The sequence below is a fragment of the Cherax quadricarinatus genome, chromosome 2 (genome assembly GCF_038502225.1).
Source record: "Cherax quadricarinatus isolate ZL_2023a chromosome 2, ASM3850222v1, whole genome shotgun sequence".
Taxonomy (NCBI): domain Eukaryota; kingdom Metazoa; phylum Arthropoda; class Malacostraca; order Decapoda; family Parastacidae; genus Cherax; species Cherax quadricarinatus.
Genome location: NC_091293.1, coordinates 77,337,559 through 77,362,951, shown reverse-complemented (window position 1 = coordinate 77,362,951; position 25,393 = coordinate 77,337,559). Strand labels below are relative to the sequence as shown.

Sequence of the window (25,393 nt, the reverse complement as noted above, 5' to 3'; positions counted from 1 at the left end):
TAAACAAAGGAAATGTTATTTTAGTGCAAGGAATGCCTGCATTGTTTATTCTGGACCCTGTTTTGAAATTGGAATACAGACTCTCCTCACTTAGCGACCTACACATATACCAAACCCCTCCTTGAAAGTGCAGGCACTGTACTTCCCATTTCCAGGACTCAAGTCCGGCTATATAAAAATACAGTGGACCCCCGGTTAACGATTTTAATCCGTGCAAGAGGGGTAATTGTTATGCGAAATAATCGTTATGTGAATGAATTTTCCCCATAAGAAATAATGGAAATAAAATTAATCCGTGCAAGACACCCAAAAGTATGAAAAAAAAATTTTTTTACCACATGAAATGTTAATTTTAATACACACAAACTGAAAAAGGCATGCACACTTACATGACACTTACTTTTATTGAAGATCTGGTGATGATTGATGGGATGGGTGGAGGGGAGAGCATTATCTTCTTACTGTTTAGAAGGGGAATCCCCTTCCATTAGGACTTGAGGTAGCAAGTCCTTTTCTGGGGTTACTTCCCTTCTTCTTTTAATGCCACTAGGGCCAGCTTCAGAGTCACTGGACTTCTTTCGCACAAGATATCTGTCCATAGTGGCCTGTACCTCTCGTTCCTTTATGACTTGCCTAAGGTGTTTCACAACATTGTCAGTGTAATAATCACCAGCACGGCTTGCAATAGCTGTGTGAGGGTGATTTTCATCCATGAAGGTTTGCACTTCAAGCCACTTTGCACAGATTTCCTTAATCTTTGTAGTAGGCAACTTCTTCAATTTCTCTCTCCCCTCCTCTGAACCAGTTTCCCCAGGTCTGGCCTCTTGCTCTTGAAGTTGATCTATCAGCTCATCAGTGGTTAGTTCTTCATTGTCCTCCTCCACCAACTCTTCCACATCCTCCCCACTAACCTCCAACCCCAAGGACTTTCCCAATGCCACAATGGATTCCTCAACTGGCATAATCATCTCAGGGTTAGCCTCAAACCCTTCAAAATCCCTTTTGTCTACACATTCTGGCCACAGTTTCTTCCAAGCAGAGTTCAAGGTCCTCTTAGTCACTTCCTCCCAAGCCTTACCTATAAGGTTTACACAATTGAGGATATTAAAGTGATCTCTCCAAAACTCTCTTAGAGTCAGTTGAGTTTCTGAGGTCATTACAAAGCACCTTTCAAACAGAGCTTTTGTGTACAGTTTCTTGAAGTTGGAAATAACCTGCTGGTCCATGGGCTGCAGGAGAGGAGTGGTATTAGGAGGCAAAAACTTCACCTTAATGAAGCTCATGTCCCCATAAAGTCGCTCTGCCACGTCTGTAGGATGACCAGGGGCATTGTCTAACACCAGGAGGCACTTAAGTTCTAATTTCTTTTCAGTTAGGTAATCTTTCACATTGGGGGCAAATGCATGGTGTAACCAGTTATAGAAAAATTCCCTAGTGACCCATGCCTTACTGTTTGCCCTCCACAGCACACACAAATTATCCTTGAGGACATTCTTTTGCCTGAACGCTCTGGGAGTTTCAGAGTGATACACTAATAAAGGCTTCACTTTGCAATCACCAGTAGCATTGGCACACATGAGAAGAGTAAGCCTGTCTTTCATAGGCTTATGTCCTGGGAGTGCCTTTTCCTCCTGAGTAATGTAGGTCCTGCTTGGCATTTTCTTCCAGAACAGGCCTGTTTCATCACAATTAAACACTTGTTCAGGTTTCAGTCCTTCAGTTTCTATGTACTCCTTGAATTCATGCACATATTTTTCAGCCGCTTTGTGGTCCGAACTGGCAGCCTCACCATGCCTTATCACACTATGGATGCCACTACGCTTCTTAAATCTCTCAAACCAACCTTTGCTGGCCTTAAATTCACTCACATCATCACTAGTTGCAGGCATTTTTTTAATTAAATCCTCATGCAACTTCCTAGCCTTTTCACATATGATCGCTTGAGAGACGCTATCTCCTGCTATCTGTTTTTCATTTATCCACACCAATAAGAGTCTCTCAACATCTTCCATCACTTGCGATCTTTGTTTCGAAAACACAGTTAAACCTTTGGCAAGAACAGCTTCCTTGATTGTCTTTCTGGTGCCCACAATAGTAGCGATGGTTGATTGGGGTTTCTTGTACAGCTTGACTAGGTCGGCTATACGCACTCCACTTTCATACTTATCAATGATCTCTTTCTTCATTTCTATAGTAATTCTCACCCTTATTGGTGTAGGGTTGGCACTAGAAGCTTTCTTGGGGCCCATGGTCACTTATTTTCCAGAAACAGCTCCGAAAACACTGTAATAATACGAAATATTCCGAGTGTATGCTTGGATGTTACCGCGGAGGCTGGCTGGTAAACAATGGCACGGGCGGCACATGTGAGGCTGGCTGAGGGCGCACATTGGACGCGTCTCGGACGAAAATCGGTGAGCGGGTTTTTAATCGGTATGCGCGGCAAAAATTTTGCGATTAAAGTAAGCGGTATGCGAAATAATCGCTATGTGATGCCATCGTTATGCGGGGGTCCACTGTAACCGGTTTCCCTGAATCCTTTCACTAAATATTACCCTGCTCACACTCCAACAGCTCGTCAGGTCCCAAATGCCATTCGTCTCCATTCACTCCTATCTAACACGTTCATGCACACTTGCTGGAAGTCCAAGCCCTTCGCCCACAAAACCTCCTTTACCCCCTCTCTCCAACCTTATCGAGGACAACTCCTACCCCGCTTTCCTTCCCCAACAGATTTATATGCTCTCCATGTCATTCTACTTTTGTCCATTCTCTCTAAATGACCAAACCACCTCAACAACCCCTCTTCAGCCCTCTGACTAATACTTTTATTAACTCCACACCTTCTCCTAATTTCCACACTCCAAATTTTCTGCACAATATTTACACCTCACATTGCCCTTAGACAGGACATCTCCACTGCCTCCAACCGCCTCCTCGCTGCAGCATTTCCAACCCAAGCCTCACGCCCATATAAGTGTGTTGGTACTACTATACTTTCATACATTCCCTTCTTTGCCTCCATAGATAACGTTTTTTGTCTCCATACGTACCTCAACGCACCACTCGCCTTTTTTCATTCATCAATTTTATGATTAACCTCATCCTTCATAAATCCATCCTCTGACACGTCAACTCCCAAATATCTGAAAACATTCACTTCTTCCATACTCCTCCTTCCCAATTAGATATCCAATTTTTCTTTATGTAAATCATTTGACACCCTCATCACCTTACTCTTTTCTATGTGCACTTTAAAGGAGGGGTTTCGGATATTGGCAGTTTGGAGGGACTTCTATACTGTCATATCTGAGCACCTCTGCAATGACAGTGATTATGTATGAGTGATAGTGTTGAATGATGATGAAAGTATTTTTCTTTCTTTTTACGATTTTCTTTCCTTCTGGGTCACTCTGCCTCATGGGAAATGGCCGATGTGTTAAAAAATAAAAAAATAAATATCATTACTAGTGTCCTCAAAGGATATGAAAACACTATGTACTGACTGCTGATGCAAAAAAAAAACACATGATTTACTCACACCTGTGAGGAGTGAAAGTACACCTAACATTTACCTGGAGTTATGCTAAAATCTGGTTATTGTAACAAAAGCATCCATCAAAGCTTTCCCTTCATCTTGTGGCCCAGGTCAACTTTTTTATATTTTTTTCAACACATTGGCTGTCTCCCACTGAGGCAGGGTGACCCAAAATAAGAAACATTTTCACCATCATTCATGCATATCACTGTCTTTGCAGAGGTGCCCAGATATGACAGTTCAGATGTCACTCCAAACGGTCAATATACCAAACCCCGCCATCGAAGTGCAGGCATTGTACTTCGCACGTCCAGGATTGAAGTCCAGCTAACCGGTTCCCCCAAATCCCTTCAAAAAATATTACACTGCTCGCACTCCAACAGCTCATCAAGTCCCAAAAACCATTCAAATCCATTCACTATCTAACAAGCTCACATATGCCTGCTGTATGTCCAAGCCCCTTACACACAAAACCTCTTTTACCCCCTCCCTCCATCCTTTCCTAGGATGACCCCTACCCCTCCACTACAGATTTATACACCCTCCAAGTCATCCAGCTTTCCTCCATCCTCTCTAAATGACCAAACCACCTCAACATCCCCTCCTCAGCCCTCTGACTAATACTTTTAATAACTCCACACCTCCTCCTAATTTCCACACTACCAATTCTCTGCATAATATTTACACCACACATTGCCCTTAGACACAACATCACCACTGCCTCTAGCCTCCTCCTTGCTGTAGCAAGTGTGTTGATACCACTACCACTACTTTCATACATTCTCTGCTTTGTCTCAATGAATAACACTGTCTCCACAGATACCTCAATGCACCACTCACCTTTTTTCCTTTGTCAATTCTGTGGTTTACCTTGTCCTTCATAAACCCATCCACTGCCAAGTCTACTACCAAATATCTGAACATGTTCACTTCTTCCATACTCCCTCCCTCTAATCTAATATTAATTTTTTTTTTACCTAACTCATTTGATACCCTCATCACCTTACTCTTATCTATGCTCACTTTAAACTTTCTTCCTTTACATGTCCTCCCAAACTCGTCCACTAACCTTTGCAACGTCTCTTTAGAATCTCCCAAAGGCTCAGTATCATCAGCAAAAAGTAACTGTCAACTCCCATTTTGTATTTCATTCCCCATAATTTTATCCTGCCCCTCTCCCCAACACTGTAGCATTTACTTCTTTTACAACCCCACCTATAAACATGTTAAGAATCAGGGTGACATTGTGCATCCATGTCTAAGGCCTATTTTTACTTGAAAGTGATCTCCCTCTCTCCTACACATGCTAACCTGAGCCTCACTATCCTTATAGAAACTCTTTACAGCATTTAGTAACTTACCACCTATTCCATACACCTGCAACATCTGCCACACTGCTCCCCTATCCACCCTATCATATGCCTTTTCTAAATTCATAAATGCAACAAAAACTTCCTTATCTTTATCTAAACACTGATCACTTGTATGCATCAATGTAAACTTAAAATCATTAATATATGGTAGAAATGACACATAATTACCTTCATAACCTCAGCTTTTAGATTAAGAGCACTGGAATGCAACTGTAGGTACTCGCTAGCCAGCTCCGCTAGAAGCTGCTGAATCTCCTCTGCCTTCTTTGCCACTTTGTGAAAAGGTCCTTCCGTCTGTCTAATATTTTCCTCAGAGGCTGCATTTTCTGCGTTTCGTCGTGACCTGCACAAATAATCTAATTAACTACAAAAATAAAACTATGTAGTTTTAGCATTATTCAAGAATGTGTGTTGTGTGATATGAAACTTGGACACTGCATCACATTCTTAAAATGAATACCATATGATACACCCAAGAAGTACTTGGTGTCTCTACATAAACTGGGAGTTGCATACCACAGTAGGATATTCTTACGAAGGCCAAAGTTAGGGGGCAATACCAGGGATCTGATCATAGCCCAACTTCCCTGACAACACAATAACACACTTTGAAAGAGCCATTGACAGAACAACCATGCACTCAACCCCAGGCCAACATTCATGTCTTGAAATTCCTAGACCACTCTGATATGGTTTTGGATGTGCAAGAAAGCAAATAAAATGCAAACAAAAGATACACAAAAGGAGAAACCAGAAAAGTAAGCAAACAGATCTTTAATTTCCTAATTATTCAGGTCCAAAAATTAATAAAGTAAATCAGCAAAAAGTTCCATTACATTCTGACAGCTGACACATATCATAAAACACATTATAAAACTGTCATCTACTGCATATACAGTAGGGTCCCACTTATATGGCAGGTTAGGTTCCAGGCTACTGCCGGAAAGCGGACATCGCCAGAAAGCAGAATGCCATTTTTTCCACTTATAAATGCATAAAAATGCCAGAAAACAAGTTTACACTAACATATCAAGTTAACAAGAGAAAACTAGGTATTAAAAAACAATAAAAAGTAAAATCCACACACAGTACACTTATTACTTACCTCAAAATATTTGTAGTCTAAATGTAGGGTGAGAGGTGAGTAGTATTTATTTTAAGAAGTCAGGTGTGGGAGGTAGCCAGCCAGGCCACCCCACCCACATGTAATATACTATGACATTTGAAGTGCCCTAGAGTGATAACATGCATATACATGTACAGTACACTCATTACTTACCTTAAAATACTTGTAGTCTTAATGCAGGGTAAGAGGTGAGTAAACGATATAAAAACAAATAAACAAGAGAGAGAGAGAGAGAGAGAGAGAGAGAGAGAACAATTAATTGGGAGAGGACAGAGCCGCAGAGTATGTAAACAAACAGACAAATGCGTCTGTTTTTGGTTGATACACGTTCATTCCCATGTCTGTGTATCTTATACCATAATACAAAAACCTTACATTGTGTAAAAATTGTCTCCACATTGGAAAAGTAGAATAAATAAAAAGCAACGCTCCCATTCTCATGTAACACACCATTATATTCATACAAGGCATACAAAAGGAATATGTAATTTTATACAGTTATCCCCAGTAATACTATTGTCTACACATTTTCTTTGGTCTTGGACTAGAGAAAATGTTATTCTTTCTGACACTCCAACGACTGGAAAAAATATCATATTCATGTTAATTTATTCTACTGTGGGTGTATTTATCATGTTTACATGTTACGTAGTATGTTTATTACATAATTTTGAAAAAAAAAAAAATACCATATATGTCTATATTAATGTTTTATATGACATTTAATGCACATCAGAGTGATTATTATTGTGTGTTATTATTACTATTATTAACCCTTTGACTTTTTTGGTTGTATATATACGTCTTACGAGGTACCGTGTTTGACGTATATACACTCATAAATTCTAGTGGCTTCAAATCAAGCAGGAGAAAGCTGGTAGGCCCACATGTGAGAAAATGGGTCTGTGTGGTCAGTGTGCACCATATAAAAAAAATCCTGGAGCACGCAGTGCATAATTAGAGAAAAAACTCTGACCGTTTTTTTTAATTAAAATGCCAACTTTGTGGTCTATTTTTGTATAGTATTTATGGTTGTATTCTCGTTTTCCTGGTCTCATTTGATAGAATGGAAAACATATTAAAGAAATAGAGGTGATTTTGATTAATTTTACTATAAAAAGAACCTAGAAATGGAGCTCAAAGTAGGAGAAATGTTTGATTTTTGCCGATGTTCAAAAGTAAACAAATGATGTCATTGTCCAATAAATGTCCAACTAGCCATTCTAATGTGCAGTCATGAATGGGTTGATGTTATTTATACAATTATTACAGTATTACAGAAGTCGGCATAACAGTAAATCTTCTATTTTTTGTTTGAATAAAAATTCAAAATAGAAAGCAAGAGTAATATCAGAGAGGCCTGGAGACGTGACTGATGAACAAAGAAAATGTTATTTTAGAGCCAGGAATGTCTACAGTGTTCATTCTGGACCTTATTTTGAAATTGTCATATTTTTTAATTTTCGTGAAATTGGCCAAATTGCAAATTTCTGACCACGTTATTGGGTAGTCGAAATCGGTAAATGGGCAGTTTCTTGTACTCAATCAATAGAAAAAAACGAAGTTCTAAAAAAATAGCTATGAGTTTGGTCGACTGGAACAATGGAATTAGCCGAAAATAGGGCTCAAAGTGGGCGATATCGCCGATTTGCAAATATCGCGGAGGTCGCTAACTTCGCAAGAGCATAATTCTGTTAGTTTTCCATAAAATTTAGTTTTTTTGGTGTCATTACAATCAGGAAAAGATTCTCTGTCATTTCATAAGAAAAAATAATTTTTTTTGTAATTTTGCGACACCAGGAGACACCTCAGGATTGGGGGTTGCGACAGTCAAGAGGTTAATATAGCATCTTCAAGACTAATAAGACATTCTTAGTGATTTTAATGTGTACCTGCACACCAGTACAGTGTGTAAGTTTATTTAGGTAAAGTTACACGTAAGTATAATTATCAGGGTACTGTATATATAAAATATGAAATAACTTTAAAACACTCAAAATTTTGGAAAGTTTCCAAACATAATGGAGAGTCGTGCTCATGGAGAATGTAAACAAACCAGGTGGGGCGTGGTGACTGTATTAGAAAGACGGAGAACTGTATAGTGAGTTTTGGTCATAATTTGAAATGTCCGTATTAGCGGAATGCCGTAAAGCAAGCTGCCGTAAAGCAGGGCCCTACTGTACTTGGAATATTGCTAGATAGGCTCAATTCTATGGAAGAGAATAAATCATTTAACCCTTTGACTGTCGCAATCCCCAATCCTGAGGTGTCTCCTGGTGTCACAAAATTCCAAAAAAAAAAAAAAAAAATGATAAGAGAATCTTTTCCCGATTGTAATGGCACCAAAAACAGGAAATTTGATGGAAAACTGATGGAACTATGCTCTCATGAAGTTAGCGACCTCGGTGATGTTTACAAATCGGCGATTTTGCCCACTTTGAGCCCTATTTTCGGCTAATTCCATTGTTCCAGTCGACCAAACTCATAGCTACTTCTTTAGAACTCCATTTTTTCTATCGATTGAGTACAAGAAACTGCCCATTTACTGATTTCAACTACCCAATAACGTGGTCAGAAGTTTGCAATTTGGCCAATTTCACAAAAATAAAAAGATACGACAATTTCAAAATAATGAATGAATGAATAATGCAGACATTCCTGGCTCTAAAATAACATTTTCTTTGTTCATTAGTCACATCTCCAATTTTTCTTTATCTAAATCATTTGATACCCTCATCACCTTACTCTTTTCTATGTTCACTTACAACTTTCTACCTTTACACACACTCCCAAACTCATCCACTAACCTTTGCAATTTTTCTTTAGAATCTCCCATAAGCACAGTATCATCAGCAATAAGCAACTGTGCCAATTCCCATTTTGTATTTGATTCCCCATAATTTAATCCCACCCCTCTCCCGAACACCCTACCATTTACTTCTTTTACAACCCCATCTATAAATATATTAAATAACCATGGTGACATTACACATCCCTGTCTAAGACCTACTTTTACCAGGAAGTAGTCTCCCTCTCTTCTGCACATCATAACCTGAGTCTCACTATCCTCATAAAAACTCTTTACAGCATTTAGTAACTTACCACCTATTCCATATACTTGCAACATCTGCCACATTGCTCCCCTATCCACTCTATCATATGCCTTTTCTAAATCCATAAATGCAATAAAAACTTCCCTACCTTAATCTAAATACTGTTCACATATATGCTTCAATGTAAACACTTGATCTACACATCCCCTACCCACTCTGAAACCTCCTTGCTCATCCGCAATCCTACATTCTGTCTTACCTATAATTCTTTCAATTATAACCCTACCATACACTTTTCCTGGTATACTCAGTAAACTTATTCCTCTATAATTTTTACAATCTCTTTTGTCCCCCTTCCCTTTATATAAAGGGACTATACATGCTCTCTGCCAATCCCTAGGTACCTTCCCCTCTTTCATACATTTATTAAACAAAAATGCCAACCATTCCAACACTATATTTCCCCCTGCTTTTAGCATTTCTATCATGATCCCATCAGTTCCAGCTGCTTTACCCCCTTTCATTCTACGTAATGCCTCACGCACCTCCCCACACTCACATCCTGTTCTTCTTCACTCCTAAAAGAAGGTATACCTCCCTGGCCAGTGCATGAAATTACCGCTTCCCTTTCTTCGTCGACATTTAAAAGTTCCTCAAAATATTCTCGCCATCTACCCAAAATCTCCATCTCCCCATCTACTAACTCCCCTACTCTGTTTTTAACTGACAAATCCATTCGTTCTCTAGGCTTTAACTTGTTTAACTCGCTCCAAAATTTTTTCTTATTTTCATTAAAATTTCTTGACAGTGCCTCTCCCACTCTATCATCTGCTCTCCTTTCGTACTCTCTCACTACTCTCTTTACCTTTCTTTTACTCTCCATATACTCTACTCTTCTTATAACACTTCTGCTTTGTAAAAACCTCTCATAAGCTAACTTTTTCTCTTTTATCACACCCTTTACTTCATCATTCTACCAATCACTCCTCTTTCCTCCAGCACCCACCCTCCTATAACCACAAACTTCTGACCCACATTCTAATACTGCATTTTTAAAACTACTCCAACCCTCTTGAACCTCCCCCCCCACTACTCATACTTGCACCAGCCCACCTTTCTGCCAATAGTTGCTTAAATCCCGCCCGAACTTCTTCCTCTCTTAGTTTATACACTTTCACCTCTCTTTCTTGTTGTTGCCATTTTCCTCTTTTCCCATCTAACTCTTATTCTAAATGTAGCTACAACTAAATAATGATCCGATATATCAGTTGCCCCTCTATAAACATGTACATCCTGGAGCCTACCCATCAACCTTTTATCCACCAATACATAATCTAACAAACTACTTTCATTACGTGCTGGAAGGAACTGAGGATCACAGATGCGGAGGGCACGAAGAAAGAGGGAGATAAGAACTCTTTTCTTGACAGGGGAAGCATGATAGGAAAAGTAGTGAATGTACATGCCACTGTGCATAGGTTTTCGGTAAACGGAAAAGGAAAAACCTGTATCTGAGCGGTGGACATGGACATCAAGGAAAGGAAGCAAGGAATTAGATTCCCATTCAGCTTTAAACTTAATGGAAGGGGCAAGATTATTAAGAGCTTCAAGAAAAGGTTGGAAGAGACTGGAGTCATGAGGCCACAGAGCAAAGATGTCATCCACATAGCGGAGCCAGAGTGAAGGTTGCACATCGAGACTTTTCTTCTTCCTACCCTCGATGTGCAACCTTCACTCTGGCTCCGCTATGTGGATGACATCTTTGCTCTGTGGCCTCATGACTCCAGTCTCTTCCAACCTTTTCTTGAAGCTCTTAATAATCTTGCCCCTTTCATTAAGTTTAAAGCTGAATGGGAATCTAATTCCTTGCTTCCTTTCCTTGATGTCCATGTCCACCGCTCAGATACAGGTTTTTCCTTTTCCGTTTACCGAAAACCTATGCACAGTGGCATGTACATTCACTACTTTTCCTATCATGTTTCCCCTGTCAAGAAAAGTGTTCTTATCTCCCTCTTTCTCCGTGCCCTCCACATCTGTGATCCTCAGTTCCTTCCAGCAGAAATTTCCACTCTTCATAATTCGTTTTCCCGTCTTGGCTACCCTTCCCATTTCATAGACTCTGCCCTCTCACGTGCTAAACACAATTTCTTCTCTCCCAAACTCTCTACTCCTGGGAACTCTTCTATCCTCTGCCTTCCCTACATTTCCGGTCTTTCTAATCTCAACAATTCTCTCCGTCCCTTAGACATCAAGCTTACTTTCCGCCAGACTAACACTCTTCGCACTAATCTCGCTCATACCACTCCTCCCTCTACAGATGTTCCTGGTGTCTACTCTATTTCTTGCTCCTCCTGTCCTCTTTAATACTTCGGAGAAACTGGTCGATCTCTTTCTGACAGACTTAGGAAGCACAAAAATAGTGTTAGGCTTGCCGACACTAACAATGCTCTTTTCTGTCACGTCAGAGATCATAGCCATCCTACTGACTGGTCTTCTGCTAAAACTGTCTTCCCTACTTCCAACTCGAACAGTCGCCGTCTAGTTGAATCCTCTCTAATACACAACTTTCCTTGTATGAACCTTAGCCCTGGCTTCGTCTCTGTAGATACCTTCCTCTCCCACTACATTATAAAATGCTCCAAACTTCAGAACACCCCTGACTTAACCTGACTCCTAATTTTTACTTTTTCTTTTTCTTCTTCTCCCTCTTCCCCTTTCTCCTCTGGGTTGTCTTTCTCTCTTCTGTCTCGTGTTTCTGTTCCTCCTTCATTTATTTCACCACTTCCCCTTTCACGCACCTCTGTGCGCTTGCTCTCCCTCAGTGGGCACCTAGCTCTCTTGCAGTGCTCCCCTTCCTTTGTATTTGACTGGCTCGTCCTCCTTATTTCCCACTTCTACCACTACCACTACTACTACCTCTTCTACTACTACAACTACTGATGAAATTAAGGCACATGTGCGGTGTCTGGTTGTCTTTGTTGTGGACATTTCGCCATCCAGTGGCTGGCTGGATGGCGAAACGTCTACGATAGGGATGCCCGGGTGTTGCGCATGCGTCTTAATTTCATCTTGTTGGCATTATATACCATTCTTGTACTACTACTACTACTACTACTACCACCACCACCTCTTCCTGCCTATATATAGCCGTCCTGCTCCACTTCTGGTTAGTGTGACTTTGTCAATGGTCCAAGTCAGACCGAAACGTCGTCGTAAGCTTCTCTCTTTTATGTGCGGGTTATTTGAGTAGTAGGAAGAAAGTAGGAGAAACTTTTAGAGAGGGTGTGGTAGGTAAGTTTGGGGTGCCAGGTGTAAATGAGAAGGGGAGCCCTTTGATTGAACTTTGTATAGAAAGGGGTTTAGTTATAGGTGACACATATTTTAAGAAAAAGAGGATAAATAAGTATACAAGATATGATGAAGGGCAAAATGACAGTAGTTTGTTGGATTATGTATTGGTAGATAAAAGACTGTTGAGTAGACTTCAGGATGTACATGTTTATAGAGGGGCCACAGATATATCAGATCACTTTCTAGTTGTAGCTACACTGAGAGTAAAAGGTAGATGGGATACAAGGAGAATAGAAGCATCAGGGAAGAGAGAGGTGAAAGTTTATAAACTAAAAGAGGAGGCAGTTAGGGTAAGATATAAACAGCTATTGGAGGATAGATGGGCTAATGAGAGCATAGGCAATGGGGTTGAAGAGGTATGGGGTAGGTTTAAAAATGTAGTGTTAGAGTGTTCAGCAGAAGTTTGTGGCCCGGTGGTCTGGTGGCTAAAGTTCCCGCTTCACACACGGAGGGCCCGGGTTCGATTCCCGGCGGGTGGAAATTCCGACACGTTTCCTTACACCTATTGTCCTGTTCACCTAGCAGCAAATAGGAACCTGGGTGTTAGTCGACTGGTGTGGGTCGCATCCTGGGGGACAAGATTAAGGACCCCAATGGAAATAAGTTAGACAGTCCTCGATGACGCACTGACTTTCTTGGGTTATCCTGGGTGGCTAACCCTCCGGGGTTAAAAATCGGAACGAAATCTTATCTTATCTTACAGGAAAGTGGGTGCGGGAGGGGAGAGGAGCGATTGGTGGAATGATGATGTAAAGAGAGTAGTAAGGGAGAAAAAGTTAGCATATGAGAAGTTTTTACAAAGTAGAAGAGATGCAAGGAGGGAAGAGTATATGGAGAAAAAGAGAAAGGTTAAGAGAGTGGTGAAGCAATGTAAAAAGAGAGCAAATGAGAGAGTGGGTGAGATGTTATCAACAAATTTTGTTGAAAATAAGAAAAAGTTTTGGAGTGAGATTAACAAGTTAAGAAAGCCTAGAGAACTAATGGATTTGTCAGTTAAAATAGGAGAGGAGAGTTATTAAATGGAGAGTTAGAGGTATTGGGAAGATGGAGGGAATATTTTGAGGAATTGTTAAATGTTGATGAAGATAGGGAAGCTGTGATTTCGTGTATAGGACAAGGAGGAATAACATCTTGTAGGAGTGAGGAAGAGCCAGTTGTGAGTGTGGGGGAAGTTCGTGAGGCAGTAGGTAAAATGAAAGGGGGTAAGGCAGCCGGGATTGATGGGATAAAGATAGAAATGTTAAAAGCAGGTGGGGATATAGTTCTGGAGTGGTTGGTGCAATTATTTAATAAATGTATGGAAGAGGATAAGGTACCTAGGGATAGGCAGAGAGCATGCATAGTTCCTTTGTATAAAGGCAAAGGGGATAAAAGAGAGTGCAAAAATTATAAGGGGATAAGTCTGCTGAGTATACCTGGTAAAATGTATGGTAGAGTTACTATTGAAAGAATTAAGAGTAAGACAGAGAATAGGATAGCAGATGAACAAGGATGCTTTAGGAAAGGTAGGGGGTGTGTGGACCAGGTGTTTACAGTGAAACATATAAGTGAACAGTATTTAGATAAGGCTAAAGAGGTCTTTGTGGCATTTATGGATTTGGAAAAGGCATATGACAGGGTGGATAGGGGGGCAATGTGGCAGATGTTGCAAGTGTATGGTGTAGGAGGTAGGTTACTGAAAGCAGTGAAGAGTTTTTACGAGGATAGTGAGGCTCAAGTTAGAGTATGTAGGAAAGAGGGAAATTTTTTCCCAGTAAAAGTAGGCCTTAGACAAGGATGTGTGATGTCACCGTGGTTGTTTAATATATTTATAGATGGGGTTGTAAGAGAAGTAAATGCGAGGGTCTTGGCAAGAGGCGTGAAGTTAAAACATAAAGAATCACACACAAACTGGGAGTTGTCACAGCTGCTCTTTGCTGATGACACTGTGCTCTTGGGAGATTCTGAAGAGAAGTTGCAGAGATTGGTGGATGAATTTGGTAGGGTGTGCAAAAGAAGAAAATTAAAGGTGAATACAGGAAAGAGTAAGGTTATGAGGATAACAAAAAGATTAGGTGATGAAAGATTGAATATCAGATTGGAGGGAGAGAGTATGGAGGAGGTGAATGTATTCAGATATTTGGGAGTGGACGTGTCAGCGGATGGGTCTATGAAAGATGAGGTGAATCATAGAATTGATGAGGGGAAAAGAGTGAGTGGTGCACTTAGGAGTCTGTGGAGACAAAGAACTTTGTCCTTGGAGGCAAAGAGGGGAATGTATGAGAGTATAGTTTTACCAACGCTCTTATATGGGTGTGAAGCATGGGTGATGAATGTTGCAGCGAGGAGAAGGCTGGAGGCAGTGGAGATGTCATGTCTGAGGGCAATGTGTGGTGTGAATATAATGCAGAGAATTCGTAGTTTGGAAGTTAGGAGGAGGTGCGGGATTACTAAAACTGTTGTCCAGAGGGTTGAGGAAGGGTTGTTGAGGTGGTTTGGATATGTAGAGAGAATGGAGCGAAACAGAATGACTTCAAGAGTGTATCAGTCTGTAGTGGAAGGAAGGCGGGGTAGGGGTCGGCCTAGGAAAGGTTGGAGAGAGGGGGTAAAGGAGGTTTTGTGTGCGAGGGGCTTGGACTTCCAGCAGGCATGCGTGAGCGTGTTTGATAGGAGTGAATGGAGACAAATGGTTTTTAATACTTGACGTGCTGTTGGAGTGTGAGCAAAGTAACATTTATGAAGGGGTTCAGGGAAACCGGCAGGCCGGACTTGAGTCCTGGAGATGGGAAGTACAGTGCCTGCACTCTGAAGGAGGGGTGTTAATGTTGCAGTTTAAAAACTGTAGTGTAAAGCACCCTTCTGGCAAGACAGTGATGGAGTGAATGATGGTGAAAGTTTTTCTTTTTCGGGCCACCCTGCCTTGGTGGGAATCGGCCAGTGTGATAATAAAAAAAAAAAAAAATATTTGTGTATCGTTCCGGTCACGGTATTGTGCCTTTTTTGTTATTTTTGGTATAACTATTTATGACAAAACAATAACAGTTATGTAAATAAGGACAACGTACAAGCCAATGATAAGAGTAATTATAACACAAATACTGTAAAGTAAAACATAAGTTAAGCACATATGAACAATGCAAGGAAAAAATTACAGTGATCTAGTAAATGGATATAAAAACAAAAGACTATCTCTAATGAACAAGATGGTAGTAATAACAACTCTTGTAACTGTAACAACACTGGAACAATGTTACAGTGACAGCAACAATTCTTATAACTGTAACAACACTGGAACAATGTTACAGTGACAGCAACAATTCTTATAACTGTAACAACACTGGAACAATGTTACAGTGACAGCAACAATTCTTATAACTGTAACAACACTGGAACAATGTTACAGCGACAGCAACAATTCTTATAACTGTAACAACACTGGAACAATGTTACAGTGACAGCAACAATTCTTATAACTGTAACAACACTGGAACAATGTTACAGTGACAGCAACAATTCTTATAACTGTAACAACACTGGAACAATGTTACAGTGACAGCAACAATTCTTATAACTGTAACAACACTCAACACTCACTCAAACAATGCTATGGTGGCAAACAAATCTTGAGGCATCTGTTGGTCTTTTGTTGATTTTCCATCAGTTTTGGATCCAGCATTGTTTGCATCTGAAATAGAAAATGAAGTGAAAGCTAAGGGTTCTACACTTTATTTAGAATAAAACTAAAATGTATTCATGAATTAAAGAAATGACTCATTTTCATGATGAAGCTGAAGTAAATAACTTTCTACAAGGCAGTACATACTGTATTAACATTTTGAAATATTCTCTTACAGGTCCAGTGAGACTAAATTTCAACATCTAATAACTTAACCCTTTCACCATCCAGATCCCAAATATTATGCTCTCAGTGCCCACATACAAAAAAATTCTTTTGAAATGGTAGAGAATTTTTTCTGAAGATAATGATCAGCCCAAAGTGCAAAATTACACAGGTGCAAAGTTAGCAGTCTTGCTGTAATTTACTCGTTGGTGATTTTACCGACTTTAGTCCTATTTTAACCCTTTCAGGGTCCAGAGGTCAAATTTCAAAGGGCGCACCAGTGTCCAAGAATTTTCAAAAAATAATTTTATTTTTTCTTATGAAATGGTAGAGAATCTTTTTCTGAAGGAAATAAAACAAAAAGTACAAAATTTGATGGAAAACTGACAAAATTATGCTCTCGCGAATTTTGATGTGTCGGCAATATTTATGCATCAGCGATTTTGTGGACTTTGACTCCCATTTTAGGCCAATTACCTTATTCCAGTCAACCAAATTCTTACCTATTTCACTAGTATTACTTCTATTCTATCGACTGAGCACAAGAATTCGCCAATTCAACTGTTTCAATTACAAAATAGAGTGATCGAAAATTGGTAATTTGGCCAATTTAATGCAAAGTTCAAAATACTCCAATTTCAAAATAGGGTCCAGAATAAACAATGCAGGCATTCCTGACACTAAACTAACATTTCCTCTGTTCATTAGTTACGTTTTCAGGCTTTACTAATGAATTCCATTTTGACTTTTTATTCACATAAGGAACTTTTATTCAAACCAAAAAATAGAAGATTTACTGTTATGCAATATTGTAATAATTGTATAAATAATATCAGCACATTTGTGAACATATATTAGACCCACCAGCTGGCGTGTATTAGACGTGTGAGGTCATTTGTTTACTCATGAACATCGGCAAAAATTTAACATTTCTGCTAATTTGAGCTCAGTTTCAAGCCATTTCCAATACTAAAACCAATCAAAATCATCCTATTTCTTTAAGATATCTTCCATTCTATCAAATGAGACCAAGAAATCGCAAATACAACTATATAAAAACATACGAAAAAACACTGCAGTCGCTGTTTTAATAAAAAATTACAGTCTCAGTTTTTTTATCTCATTATGCACTATGTGCTGCAGGATTTGTTTTATGTGGTGCACATATACCACATAGATGTATTCTCTCATATCAAGGCCAAAATTTACCACTCAGAGCTTATCAGTGAGGAGCTCATGACGTAGATCTATGGTTTGGACAATTCCATTGCTCCAGTTGACAAATATTAGCTATTTTGTTAGTATGCATTCCATTCTATTGATTGAGCATAATAAACCCATCAATCCCAGCTGCTTTACCCCCTTTCATTTTTACCCACAGCTTCACACACTTTCCTCACACTCACATCTGGCTCTTCCTCAATCCTTAAAGATGTTATACCTCCCTGGCCAATGCATGAAATCATTATCTCCCTCTCTTCATCAACATTTAACAGCTCCTCAAATATTCCCTCCATTTTCCTAATGCCTCCAACTCCCCACTCCTGTTTTTAACTATTAAATTCATTCATTTCCTAGGCTTTCTCTAACTTTCAATCTTAATCCCAAACTTTTTCTTATTCTCAGCTAAATTTGTTTACAGAACCTCCCCACTCATTTGCTCTCCTTTTATACTCCCAAACCTCTTTTACTCTCCATATACTCCACCCTTATTATATAATTTCTGCTTTGTAAAAGCCTCCCATATGCTAACTTTTACTTTATAACTGCTCCCTATCTCATCATTCCACTGATCACTCCTCTTCCCTTCTGCACTCACCCTCCTACGTCCACAAACTTTTGCTTCTACTTTAACACTACATTCTTAAATACCCCGTACCTCTTCAACCTCATTACCTACACTCTCACTAGCCCATCTTTCTCCCAACAGTTGCTTATATCTTACCCTATCTCCTCCTTCAGTTAAAAAACTCTCACCATTCTCTTACTGATGCTATTTTCCTTGTACCCCATCTACCTCCTACTCTCATTGTAATTACAACTAAATAATGATCTGATATATCTATTGCCCCTCTAAAAACATGCACATTCAGAAGTCTTCCCATCAACTTTTTATCTACCAATACATAGTCCAACAAACTGTTGTCATTATGACCAATATCAAATCTTGTTTACATATCCTCTTTTTTTTCTTAAAATACATGTTACCTATTATCAAACCTCTTTATACACAGAGTACAACTAAGGTCCTCCTATATTTATTTACCCCTGTCACCTCAAACTCATATACTATGTCCTCTACAACAATTTCTCCCACTGCAGCATTTAGGTCCCCCCCACACACATGCACACACTTACTCTCTTATGGTTCAAAACTTCCTAAGCCCTTGCTTAACATCTCCCCAGATTTCTCTATTTCTCCTCTACACTCCTCTCTTCCACAGGTGCATATGCACTTAGTATAACCCACTTTTTATAATCAACTCTTATTTTAATTCATATAATCCTTGAATTTATACATTTGTTTTCCTCATTTTCTTCCATAGCTGATTCTTCAACATTATTGTTACTCCTTCCTTAGCTCTAACTCTTTCAGATACAAATGACCTAATCCCATTTATTTCTTCCCACTGAAACTCTCCTACCCCCTTCAGCTTTGTTTAGCTTAGAGCCAGGACATACAGCTTCTTTTCATTCATAACATCACAATAATGTCTTATCATCTGCACTATATCCATACACATTTAAACATTGCAGCTATATAAAGTTTTTCTTTGTTTTAATTTAATAATTAATAGAGGAGGAGGAGTTACTAGCTCCTTGCTCCTGGCATTTTAGTTGCCTCTTATGTCACACATGACTTACGGAGGAAGGATTCATCTCCACTTTCCCATGGAGATGGAAGGAAATCGATACTAACAAGAACTATTAAGAAAAATAGAAGAAAACTCAACTGTGTGTGTGTATACTTATATGTATACATGCATGTGTAGTGTAACCTAAAGAGGAGGAGCAAGATGTACCTGTAATCTTATATGTTTGTGAGATATAAAAGACACTAGCAATCTTATGAGAATTATGGTAAAAAAAAAAAAAAAACATTGAAGTACTCTATGTTATACCTGAAATAGTGATGTACCCATAATTTACATTTACATTGCAATAAATATTGAAATTAAAGAAATTAGAGGTGAAATTTACACAGCAGATTTTCCCCATTATTTTATAAGTTTGGTATACCGAGGTTTGTCATAACAAGGGTTTACTGTACAGTGCACCACAGTTATAATTAATTGGAATATTGGCTGTGTTTGTAATAACTCTGGATTAAAACTGGAGTACTTCTCCTTCCCCAGTCACTTTATGACCCATATGCCTTGAGCAATCCCTCAATAACATCATAATAATACCATAGGAATGCAATATTTTCTTTTCTTTTGCTGCTTTCCAAGCTGACACTGATTTGTGCTGTCTAGTGCTTTCAGTAGTAGTTGTGTTTAGGTACTTATAACATGCATTAACAACTATCCTAGATACACTAACAGAAGAGAGAAAAATTTACAACTCAAAGAAGACAATGTCAACTAATACCACCACCCTCAGCTAAGTAAGCGAGGAAGGGGTGGGGGTGTGAGGGCATGTACGTTCATGTTTGCTCACACACTCTCTCCTTTCCTCTCACACTCCAACACTTCACCCACCACATATACGATTTATCTGTACTTCATTTGTTTATACAGAAGAGGGCAATAATCTAGCATTTAGTGATGTAAAGAGTGTGTCAGTCACCAATTCACCCTAATTACATCACCCCCATTTCTTACACACTACCTTCATTGAATACTTTTTCCCTTTAATTGTTAATTTATCAAATGGGTATAAAATATTAACAATATGACTGTTTTTCCAGCACTTAACTAGGTGGCCCTGCAACTGAGCAAGCATCTGCTCCACATATTTGTCATAATCAAGCAAACCCAAAAGTTATTTAACTGTCTTTATGCCACTTAGTTTACAGAACTGTTCTCTAGCCTGAGGTCATTTTAAATCCCATTCCTAAGGTATACTATTACCTCTGCAAGATGCCATCTACAACAGTCAACTAATACCATGTACCTATTTAACTAACTGCAAGGTGAACAGAGGCAACAGGTGTAAGGAAACATACCCAGCATCTCAAACCATATCGGGATGAGATCCAGTTCACTTGGTTTTCAGCCACTCAAAGCTTTTAACCCTTTGAGGGTCCGTCCCGTAGATCTACGGCTTTACGTTCAGGGTCCAAACCGTAGATCTACGTCATGAGCTCAGCTCACTCTGATAAACTGTGAGTGGTACATTTGGGCCTAGATATGAGAGAATACATCTATGTGGTATGTGTGCACCACATAAAACAGATCCTGCAGCACGCTGTGTATAATGAGAGAAAAAAATTGAAATCATGATTTTTCGATTAAAACAGCGACTTTGCAGTGTTTTTTCGTAAGTTTTTTATAGCTCTATTTGCAATTTCTTGGTCTCATTTGATAGAATGGAAGTCATATTACAGAAATATAGATGATTTTGATTGGTTTTAGCACTGGAAATGGCTTGAAACTGAGCTCAAAGTAGCAGAAATGTTAAATTTTTGCTGATATTCAAGAGTAAACAAACGACCTCACACGTCTAATACATGCCAGCTGGTGGGTCTAATATGCATTCACAAATATGGTAATGATATTTATACAATTATTACAGTATTGCATAACAGTAAATCTTCTATTTTTTGGTGTGAATAAAAATTCATTATGTGAATAAAAAATCAAAATGGAATTTATTTGTAAAGCCTCAAAACATAACTAATGAACAGAGGAAATGTTAGTTTAGTTCCAGGAATACCTACATTGTTTATTCTGGACCCTATTTTGAAATTGGAATATTTTGAACTTTGTTAAATTGACCAAATTAACAACTTCCGATCACTTTAATTTGTAGTTGAAACAGTTGACTTGGCGATTTCTTGTGCTCAATCGATAGAATAGAAGTAATACTAGTGAAATAGCTAAGAATTTGGTTGACTGGAATAATGTAATTGGCCTAAAATGGGAGTCAAAGTTGGCAAAATCGCTGATTCGTAAATATCGCTGACACATCAAAATTCGCGAGAGCATAATTTCGTCAATTTTCCATCAAATTTCGTACTTTTTGTTTTATTGCCTTCACAAAAAGATTCTCTACCACTTCATAAGAAAAAATAACAATTTTTTTTTTTTTTAAATTCTTGGACACTGGGGCACCACTTCAGATTTGGGCCTTGGACCCTGAAGGGTCACTGAAATTAACAAATGAGTAATGTAGATGGCATGGTGTGATGAAAACATTTGCAAGGTGAAAATGATCAACCTGAACAAGAGGACAATGGGACAAACATTGCCACATGTTGAGCAATTTAAAAATCTGAACATTTACCCATTTTCTGTCTCACATTTTAACAAGTTTTTGAGCATTTAATAATCACATGGCTACACTTCTGAGACAGTGTTACCATTATTACAAAAATGCTGTGCAAATGTGCTTTTTATATGAATCTACATTGCCTAAGAGTGAGGCTCTATCCAGCCTTCTCTTCAGAGAAGGGCATAGTACTCACCTATGTACGTACAGTGGACCCCCGCATAACAATCAGCTCCCGACTCGACCAATTATGTAAGTGTATTTTTGTAAGTGCTTTTGTAGGTGTATTTTTAGGGGTCTGAAACGGACTAATCTAATTCACAATATTTCTTATGGGAACAAATTCGGTCTATAACGGCACTCAAACAGACTTCTGGATTGAAATAATATCGTTATGCGGGGGTCCACTGTATTTGTAAAGTCTCTGCTCCTCACCTACGACTACTACTACAAAAGTTGCTTAAATTCTCTACAATGTTTTCCTACATTCAACAGTTCTGAAGTGAGTATTTTCTCTCCCGTTCACTGTTATGGTTATAAGTGTACTGTATCTATCTATCATATCAGAGGGGATCAGTTTTCTTCCAGAGAGCTGTCACTCATCTTATTCATAATATAATATGGCTAATCAAAAAAACTTAGGGTTCAAACTATGTTGAATAAACAAGTTGTGACTATAGTCTGATATAAAACCACCAAGATTTTATTAACAACTTTGTATTAGACCTGACTTTAGCTTCCAAAATTGCAAAATTCTGACCACTTTATTGGATAGTTGAAATTGGTAAATGGGTGGTTTCTTGTACTCATTCGATAGAAAAAATGGAGTTCTAGCAAAATAGTTATGATTTTTGTCGACTAGTACATTGGAATTGGCCGAAAATAGGGCTCAAAGTGGGCAAAATCGCCGATGTGTAAACACTGTCGAGACCGCTAACTTCGTGAGAGCATAATTCCGTAAGTTTTCCATCAAATTTCATACTTTTGGTGTCATTATGATCGGGAAAAGATTCTCTATCTTTTCATAAGAAAAAAATAATTTTTTTTTTTTTAAATTTGGCCGACCCTGACAATGAGTCTCGGAGAGGGCCTGTCGACCCTCAAAGGGTTAAATACTGCTTTAACTTCAGTAATGTTGATATTCATAAGGAAAAACTAGTGAGATGATTTTGAACAAAATTCTAGAGTTGGTTTTTAATTTTGGGCTTATACTCCTACCCAAACTAAACTAAAGGCATTGCAAAAGAAAAAAATGCATAGTCAAATATAGTCACATTTTTACAAAGTTGAGTATAATACATACCAGCATTTGCAGATGGTGGCTGAGCACCTCCCAGACCAATTCCTATACCTCCCAGACCCCCTCCTGAGTACAGTAGGGAAGTTGTAGGCTGTGAAACAGTACCAGAAGGATCTGTACAAAATAATATAAAGATCATTATTTATGTAATACGTACTGCAAAATGCACAGTAAAAGTTCTTCACCAGCTCATAAAAAGCTTGTAACACAAAATATGAATACAAAATTTGCTCAGCTCATTAACCCTTTCAGGGTCCAAGGCCCAAATCTGGAGTCACGCACCAGTGTCCAAGATATTTCAAAAAAAAAAATTTGTTATTTTTTCTTATGAAATCGTAGAGAATCTTTTTGTGAAGGTAATAAAACAAAAAGTACGAAAATTGGTGGAAAATTGACGAAATTATGCTCTCGCGAATTTTGATGTGTCAGCGATATTTACGAATCGGCGATTTTGCCGACTTTGACTCCCATTTTAGGCCAATTACATTATTCCAATCAACCAAATTCTTAGCTATTTCACTAGTATTACTTCTATTCTATCGATTGAGCACAAGAAATCGCCAAGTCAACTGTTTCAACTACAAAATAAAGTGATCGGAAATTGTTAATTTGGCCAATTTAACACAAAGTTCAAAATATTCCAATTTCAAAATAGGGTCCAGAATGAACAATGTAGGCATTCCTGGCACTAAACTAACATTTCCTCTGTTCATTAGTTATGTTTTGAGGCTTTACAAATAAATTCCATTTTGATTTTTTATTCACATAATGAATTTTTATTCACACCAAAAAATAGAAGATTTACTGTTATGCAATACTGTAATAATTGTATAAATATCATCACCATATTTGTGAATGTATATTAGACCCACCAGCTGATGTGTATTAGACGTGTGAGGTCGTTTGTTTACTCTTGAATATCGGCAAAAATTTAACATTTCCGCTACTTTGAGCTCAGTTTCAAGCCATTTCCAATGCTAAAACCAATCAAAATCATCTCTATTTCTGTAATATGTCTTCCATTCTATCAAATGAGACCAAGAAATCGCAAATACAACTATAAAAAACATACGGAAAAACACTGCAAAGTTGCTGTTTTAATCGAAAAATCATGATTTCAATTTTTTTCTCTCATTATGCACAGTGTGCTGCAGGATCTGTTTTATGTGGTGCACACATACCACATAGATGTATTCTCTCATATCTAGGCCCAAATGTACCACTCACAGTTTATCAGAGTGAGCTGAGCTCATGGCGTAGATCTACGGTTTGGACCCTGAACGTAAAGCCGTAGATCTACGGGACGGACCCTGAAAGGGTTAAGGAAAGTGCACTAACACTTAAATGAAATAAAAAACTGCATAACAACACAGTGCATAATTATACAAATTTACTGTTGGTACATTCCAATAGTTTAACTAAATTTATATTGAAGATTCATTATGTTTAATTCTCCACTGACATACTGTAATTATATATATATTTTATTAGTACTAATCTGTAATTATGTTCATGTACCCTTTGTTTACTGCTCATTATATATATTAACAATGTGTTATATACATTAACCCTTTGACTGTCGCGGTCGTATATGTACGTCATAGGAGATACTGTGTTTGACGTATCTATACGCATAAATTCTAGCGGCTTCAAATCAAGCAGGAGAAAGCTGGTAGGCCCACATGTGAGAGAATGGGTCTCCATGGTCAGTATGCACCATATAAAAAAAATCGGGGAGCCAGTGGTGCATTGTGGGAATTCCATTTCAGTCGTCCTTTTTCAGCATGTCTAGCGGTAAGAAATATGTGACTTCCCTGTAAATCTGGGACTCTTCTCTTCCCAAGTGATGCTCTAACACAGATGGAAGAGTCAATGAAGATCAATTTCATGATTTCGAGGAGTTTGAGACCAAAAGCAATGGAGGAGGAGGAGGAAGAAGAGGAGGAGGAAGAGGAGGAGGAGGAAGAGGAGGAGGAAGAAGAGGAGGAGGAAGGAAGGAGGAAGAGGAAGGAAGGAGGGAGGAGGAGGAAGGAGGGAGGAGGAGGAAGGAGGGAGGAGGAAGAAGGAGGGAGGAGGAAGAAGGAGGGAGGAGGAAGAAGGAGGGAGGAGGAGGAAGGAGGGAGGGAGGAAGAAGGAGGGAGGAGGAGGAAGGAGGGAGGGAGGAGGAGGGAGGAGGAGGAAGGTGGAAGGAGGAGGAAGAAGAAGAAGAAGAAGAAGAAGAAGAAGAAGAAGAAGAAGAAGAAGAAGAAGAAGAAGAAGAAGAAGAAGAAGAAGAATAAGAATAATAATAATACCTAATACCTAATAATAATAATATGTAATAATATGTTCCCTTGAGGCATGAAAACAGTTCACCCCATGACAGTGACAAGATAAGGGGAGATAACATCTGATAAGAG

General features: G+C 38.7%; 1 protein-coding gene across 8 annotated transcripts in view; it reads right to left on the bottom strand.

Annotated features, from left to right (window-relative positions):
• The window catches only part of LOC128698885 (nucleoporin p58/p45), a 154,516-nt gene that overhangs the window by 99,143 nt on the left and 29,980 nt on the right, over positions 1 to 25,393 (bottom strand). For all 8 annotated transcript variants that reach the window (XR_011392474.1, XR_011392477.1, XM_070089052.1 and 5 more), the window contains 3 exons: positions 22,998 to 23,108; positions 16,015 to 16,105; positions 5,080 to 5,254 (listed from right to left, as the gene is read on the bottom strand). Coding sequence is in view for 6 of the 8 variants with exons in the window: in XM_070089052.1 (XP_069945153.1) it covers positions 5,080 to 5,254; positions 16,015 to 16,105; positions 22,998 to 23,108 (377 nt within the window). In the remaining 2 variants the exon portion in view is untranslated. The remainder of the gene's footprint in view (positions 1 to 5,079; positions 5,255 to 16,014; positions 16,106 to 22,997; positions 23,109 to 25,393) is intronic.